General features: G+C 33.1%; 1 protein-coding gene across 1 annotated transcript in view; it reads left to right on the top strand.

Moving 5' to 3' along the window:
• The window catches only part of HAO1 (hydroxyacid oxidase 1), a 64800-nt gene extending 58965 nt beyond the window's left edge, over positions 1 to 5835 (top strand). The window contains exon 8 of the mRNA XM_051975944.1: positions 5177 to 5835. Within this exon, the coding sequence (XP_051831904.1) occupies positions 5177 to 5247 (71 nt within the window). The 3' untranslated portion in view covers positions 5248 to 5835. The remainder of the gene's footprint in view (positions 1 to 5176) is intronic.
• Positions 5836 to 7705: the final 1870 nt, after the last annotated feature.

Raw genomic sequence — 7705 nt, forward strand, 5'->3', positions numbered from 1 at the left:
CAAGTGTAAGAGAATATTCTCTGTTCACAAATAGCTTGCATTTTAATTGAACAGAAGGAAATCAGAGAATGACAAGACAAAGGAGCTATCTGGAGGGTTTCTTTTTTCTTCACAACTATTATGATTTATTTGGACCATTTAGATTCATTGGGAAGAGAGCTGACTTCTCTAGCATTCCCTGAAGTGCATTCCCATTAAGAGAAGTCTCAAAATGGAGTAGCACTATAATAATCTTGCTCTTGAGAAAGATGGGTGGCAAGGGAAGTTGTGATGGCTGTTCATAGGTTCCTGAGATTCCAGTGTGTGTGTGTGTGTGTGTGTGTGTGTGTGTGTGTGTGTGTTTTACATTATTTCTTTTGGGGTAAAATAAAAGCTATAGAATTATAGACTTAGAACTAGAAAGAATTGTAGAAATCATTTAGTCCCACTTCTTTGTTTTATAGATAAGAAAGACGGGGGTCAGAAAAATTAAGTGAATTGCCTGAAGTCACAGAGACAATAAGTGTCTTAGATGGAATATGAATCCAAGTCTAGTGCCCTTTCCACTCTAACCAACTGCCTTTCATATACAGGTTGTCCTGAATTATACACACACACACACACACACACTCACAAACACACACACACAATGCATTTATATTGGAACTCGGGCTCCTTTTGCTTCATATTTTTAGAGTATGCACACACTATTTTTTAATTAATGCAATAAAATAAAATTTATGAAAAATAATTTCTAATTTATGGCATAAAGTATATATTTAAATTTATGGAATAAGATAAAAAAGATTATTCTATATGGAACTGCAAATCTATTATGTATAACTTGCTTCCTTTTAAATTGATATTCTGATGTGTTTATAGTAGACCTTGGGTAAAGACAGAACAAGACAAATTCTGAATCTTCCCAGGGAAATCTCAGGTCAGAGAGGATATGAACCAAAGAAACCTTTATGAGAATTCTCCCTAGATTGAGCCCAGTTCTTGATAACTCATAGTGTGAGTTTCTGGGCTATAAATAACATCTTTAATCAGTCAATCAGTTTATTCATAGGAAATGTATACTATTGTGCCACGTACTGTGTGGCAATTATAGAATGCAAAGAAAAACAAAATACAGCCTCTGAAACTTTCAGATTAATGGAAAAAACAACAAGCAAAGCATTATATACAAACATGATCCATGCAGGAAAAATTTGAAGTTTTGTGAGATGAATATTAGGAAGGCTTCATGCAGATGATGGGATTTTAACTCAGGTTTATGGAAACCTAGAGAAGTCAAGAGACAGAGATGAGGAGAGAGTCACTGGTATGGAGGACAGACAATGAACATGTTCAGAGATGGAGTGTCATGTTCAAGTAGGGTATAAGAAAACTTGAAAATTAGAATGGAATTAGAATATAAAATACTTGAAAATTCAAACAGGAGATTTCATATTTGATCATAGAGTTAATAAGGAGTTATTGGAGTTGATTAAATAGGGGGATGACATAATTAGAATTGCACTTTTGTTGTTGTTTCTGTTGTTTCCAGTTATGTCCAACTCTTTTTGACCCTATTTGGGTTTTCTTGGCAAAAATACTTGAGGGATTTGCTATTTTCTTCTCCAACTCATTTGACAGAGGAGAAAACTGAAGCAAACAGGATTAAGTGACTTGCCCAGGGTCACAGTACTAGGAAGTGTCTGAAGCCATAATTGAACTTAGTAAAGATGAACAGCAAGCTGAGCAACTCTATTCACTGCACCACAGAGTTGCTCTCAGAACTGAACTTAAGGAAGATCAGTCTGACAGATGAGTAGTGTGAATGGAATGGAATGGGGAGATATTTGAGGCAAAAAGACCAACAAGCAGACTTTAGAAGATTTTCTAGAATCTAAGAATAGTAGGTTCCTATAGAATTTCCCCTTTTGATGAATATTTTAAATGGGGCTTTGTTTTCTTTTTAAAAATCTTTTTGGGAAGTTATATTTAATTTCATTTAAATTACTTAATTTCCCCCTTTCTTCTGGTGGGGGAAGAGGTAAGCTAGACTCACCTTGGCAGAAAGACTTCAAGATAATTGATATAACCCTCAGCTTGAAGTCAGGAAGAAATGGTTTTAAATCTTGCATGTAATACTTATTAGTTGTGTAACTTTGAGCAAGTCATTTAAGGGGAAGGACCAAACATTTATTAAGCACTTACTGTGTGCCAAGCACTGAGCAAACCACTTTAGAAAGCATCTCCTTTGATGCTTATAAGAACCCAATGAGGTTGATGCTATTATTATTCCCATTTTTCATTGAGGAAACTGAGACACATAGAAGTTAAGTGAATTGCTAACTATCACATAGCTGGTAGCTTCCTGAAATCATATTTGATCTTAGATCTTCCTTCATCTAGGTTTAGTGCTCCATATCATTGTGCCACATAGCTGTCTATGATCAGTTTCCTTTTCTGGAAAATGAGGATAATGATACCTATGTTATCCACTGCAGAGCTGTTGTAAAGCTTTAATGAAAAAAATACATTGGAATACATTTGGAAATAGGAAATGCTTTCCAAATAAAAGTTTATCTAAACATACCAATTGTTTCTGTTTGTGAGTGTCTGGGCTATAAATTACATCTTTAGCCAGTCAATCACTTTATCAATGGAATTTATTAAATGTGTTCTGTGTGAATGTACTAGGAATGCAAAGAAAGATAAAACACAGTCTCTGGAATTTTCAGACTAATGGGAGAAAAAATAAGCAAATGATTATATACAGAGAAGATAAGGAGTTACTGGAGTTGTTTAAATAGGGGGCTAAAAAAAATAAAACAATAACTAAAAAAGTAATATAAAACCTATATATATATATACATATATATATATACACACACACATATATATATATTTGACAAATATAAAAACAGTTAACAATTAAACATGGAAAAAAAAATAAAGAAGTTTTAGTACTCAGCAGAAGAGGAAGAGATAACAGAATCCTTTTGGTAGTTCTGAAAAGGAAATGGGCCTTGAGTTTGGTCTTCAAAGATAAGGAAATGGTGAAGAGAAAAGAAGCAACAAAAAAAAAGGATTATATTATGTGAAGTAAACTGTGTAAAGATGAAGCAACAAGAAGGCCTGTGGCACAATCATTATGCAGATCAGTCTAGCTTGAGGGGCAGTTGATAAGATTGGAAAGGTTGGTTGGTATTTAACTTGAGGGAAATGATTAGAAGCTAATGGATTTGGAAAGTTAGAATTCATTTAGGCTTATGAAGAAGGTTGAAATGATGAGTTTTTAAAATGAAAATTACCCTAACAAGTATAGTATAGGTGATAAAAATGAGATAAAATTGTAGAAGCAGGAATAGAAAGAAAAAAAAAACTTAAAAATATTATTTGGTTAATCAAAAACAGTTTGAAGCATCTATTATGTGCCAAATACAATAATAAGCACTGGATATACACACACAAAAAAGCAAAATCCTCAAGAAGCTTACAATCCAATGGAGGAGACATCTATAGGATAAAAGGAAATAATAAGAAAGAAAAAGCATTGCAATTAAGTGGGATTAGGAAAGGCTTCCTACAGAAAATGGGATTTTAGTTGGGTTTTATAGGAAGCCAGTAGATGGAAATGAGGGAAAGCATTCCAGGCCTGAAAGACAAGCAGATAAAATGTCTGGACCTGAGCAATGGAATATCTTGTTCCTGGAATAACCAGGAGGGCAGTATCCCTGGTTTGAAAAGTTTGTGTTAGAGAATAAAATGTGATAAAATTGTAAAGTTAGAAGAAGCTTGGCTATGAAGGCTTTGAACACCAAATAGAACCAGGGAGCCAATGGAGTTTATTAAGTGGGAGTGGGTAATGTGTTTAAACTTATGCTTTAAGAAAATCACATAAGTGACTGTAAGGAGGGCGGGCTGGAGTAGAGAAAGAAGAGCCAGGAAGACCCACTAGGAGATTATTGTAGTAATCCAGGATTTGAGGTGGTAAGAGTTTGCAGTGTTAGAGAAGAAAATGGAACATATTCAAGAGGTGTTACAAAGATTATATTGATAGATTTTGCCAGTATTTTAAATATGGGAGAATAAAAGATAGTGAAGAGTCAAGAATGATTACTAAGGGATGGAAAGACAGATGCTACTCTTTATCTTAAAAGGGAAGGTGAAAAGAAGGGAGGGTTTAGAGGAAAAGATCATGAATTCTGCTCGGATATATTGAGATGTCTACTGGACGTCTATTTTGAGTTGTGTACAAGGCAGTGGAAGATATAAGATTAGAAATCAATAGAGAGTTTGGGCAGGATATATAAATGTGACACTCATTAACAAAGAGACAGTATTTAAATACATGGGAGCAGATGAGAGCTCCAAGCCCAGTATATTTGAGAGAGAATAAATGGTTTCTATTTTGCAGTTGATGTTCACATGTGGGATATTGAAAAGTATAATATGGTGACTATTTCCTATAGATTCCCAAAAGAAGGAAATACTGACACATTTAATTAGAATTTATGAAATGCTTGTTAAATATAAAAGATTATCACTTTTTTATGATCAAAAGTTAGAGTGGGAAAAGTATATGACTTCTTCTGTGGTGCCCTAATGGGCTCTCTTATTATTTTTCTTCTTTCATTCTGAAATCATCTTGAATTACTGATTCAGAAGAGGTTCAATGTGCATCTATATGAGGAAGATGAAATAAATTATTGAGGCAATTATACAGATAAGTCCATTTCCAAAATAATTTAATTAAAGAAGAAGGAAGATTTATTGTTATTAATTTTTTTCTTTATGACACAGATTATCTACATTGATTGAAATTTTGACATGATTGCTTGATTCTCCATTGCATTTTCCCTGTGTAGACAGTCTCTGAGGGAAGAATGACACCCTGTGAATCATCACCCTGAGTTTTCCTTTGGTACAGAGACAGATCCTAAAGGAAAGCTTTCAGTCCCCAAATATCTATTAAATGTGGCAGAAAGAATATACTCTTTGTGTTAATAAAAATATGTGCCAGTCATTTCGTGTTAAGGACTGTTTAGGTAATAAAAATGGTCTCATGCCACATAAGAGTTGGCAGGCCTACCTTGAACCATAAACTTTACATTAGTCAAGTTTTACATTCCTTTGGAAAACCATTACCCGACTGATTATTATTGCATTTATTTTATATTAAATGTATGTTTTATTTTTTCAGGGTGCCGGAATGTAAAAGACATTGACAAGACATTGGTGAGGACAAATCCATTAGTTGTTTCCAAGATCTGACAGTGCACACTATTTTCTCATCTGTATTCTTTCTTTCAGCATGTGTTCTTTGACAAAGAGACACTGTGCAGAGAGTGACCATACTCTGTAATTTTGAGTCATCATACAAAGAACGTTGTTCTTCCCCAACAAAATAGAAACCCCTTTTAGTTCTTTGCTATTGACTTTTCAATGAGTGTTCCTGGATCATTTAAAAAATGCACTTGCATCCTAGGAATATATTAACTGTAAAAAAAGAAAACATTGAAAATGAATTTAAACAATTTACTTCTCTAAAAAGGTAAAAGACATACCCTGGCAAAACTTGGGGTACCCACTATAGACAGATAAATGACTGAACAGAGATGTTCACTTAAGCAAAGTAGTGGAGATAATCTAAAAATTGTGTCTCTTAATATCTTAAAGACAGATTGAACTCAGCTGTGAAACTGATTTGTTGGATATAAAGCGTGCTTTGTATTATTTGGGACTGTATCACTTAATAACATGTGATAAAGAATTTGCTTGCTTCACAATAGAAATCCTCTTTTCATGATCAATTTCCTTTTTGTCCCTTTTGGGTATTAAAGATTATCTTAATTCTTTTCATTTTTTCTGATGACTTCTTCACCTTTGTTCTTTTCTTATTTTTTAAATCATTTGTTTCTATTACAATTATGGGGGATGTTCCCCAAATCTTCATACTAGAAGGGATATTAGAAACTATCCAATCCATGTTGGCCAAAGATAGGAAAATTATCTTTAATATTTTTAACAAGTACTATTCCAGATCAGTTTGAAGAAGTATACTAAAGGAAAATTACCTACCTATCAAAATTACAAGAAGGCTGCTTTTTTTTTCCCTCTTGAGAAAACTCATTTACTCCCTTAGCTCCAGTTCTCCAAGGCTTATAGCACCCTTTGCATATATAGCAAAATGAAAATGTTGGAGGATTAATCACTGTCTGAAAATACTACAAATTTTATAAGATGATCTATTTCTTAACCTAGCCTCATAAAATTCATTAACAGAAAGATTTACTTTACCTGACTTTTTTTTTTAAAGTAACTATATCTTGAGAATTTTGTTTTCAAGCAGATCCAACAAAGACTCTAGTTAACAGGATTTGAATCAGATGATTTTTTTTTTTTAAAAGCTGGAAGGGATCTTACAGAGGGCTCTTTTCATTTTATGTGTGAGGAAACTGAGACTGGGCAAGGTTATATGATTTACCAAGCTCTTATAGACAGATAAACTAGGTTTCCTAGCTCAGGGTTTCTTAAACTTTTTCTAGTCACAATCCCTTTTCCCTCTGAAACATTTTTACATAACCTCAGGTATATAGGTACTTAAAAGAAGTATGCAAATAAAACATTTATTGATAATAAATCATAACTTCTTGACCCTCACATACAGTGATTTGACCCCATGTGGGGTTGCAAATCACAGTTTAAGAAGCTTTGTCCTAGCTTATCAATAACAAAATCATGATTAGAAATAAGATCTCTTGAGCACTAGAGCAGTGCTTTCTTCTTCTACCTTCTTTTTTCTAGAGTAGACCTAAACAAGTAATAAGTTATTTCTTGGGTACTTATCCAGAAGGATCAAGGAAACTTCTCAAAATTATATAAATGGAGAACTAAGAATAGACCTCATGTTAATTCAAAGGACCATGCTTACATTTCCATGTGGATTCATATTTCTATTTCATCTCGATTTTCACATAAGTTTTCAATGTGAAAATATATCCACAGGGTTATGCTGGTAAATGTTTAACAATTGGATCACCAGAAGGGAAAAATAAGTGTGTACAGCAAACTTTCAAGCTCAATCTTTGTTATAAATATTTTCTTTATCACTTTCTTGTATATGTACAATTAAACATTAAATCAAGGTCTGATATATAGCATCTGCCAATTTTCAAGGTATAAATGATCACAAAATTTAATAGTTGTTTCTCTCAAACTGATCTGAGCTGGTTCAAACATACCCGTTTTGTACCCTTAGCAGTTATAGCAATATTATCATGATGCATTAATCATTTGGTGACCTGAGCAAGTATTAAGAATAGGGAGAAGGGAAAATAAAATACAATAATTTTTATATCTTTCTCTGACCCTTGCTATAAGCAGATATTTCTCAGGCTAGTCACTCAGTCTTTAAAATTATTCTCTATCTTTATAATAGTAAGAAAAAATGTCTAATGAAGTATTTTAAGATCTTTAAAATTAATGCTATAATCTACAAATAAAATAATAAGCAAAATAACTAAAATAAAACTAAAAGTAGGACTTGGATTCATAGCTTCTTAGAGCAAGAAGATTATCTTCATCAAACCTCTAATTTTACAAGGAGGTAACTAACATTATCCTATGGCAAAGTTAATATATTCCTAGGATGCAAGTGCATTTTTTAAATGATCCAGGAACACTCATTGAAAAGTCAATAGCAAAGAACTAAAAGGGGTTTCTATTTTGT

Source organism: Antechinus flavipes, chromosome 2 (assembly GCF_016432865.1).
Source record: "Antechinus flavipes isolate AdamAnt ecotype Samford, QLD, Australia chromosome 2, AdamAnt_v2, whole genome shotgun sequence".
Lineage (NCBI taxonomy): Eukaryota > Metazoa > Chordata > Mammalia > Dasyuromorphia > Dasyuridae > Antechinus > Antechinus flavipes.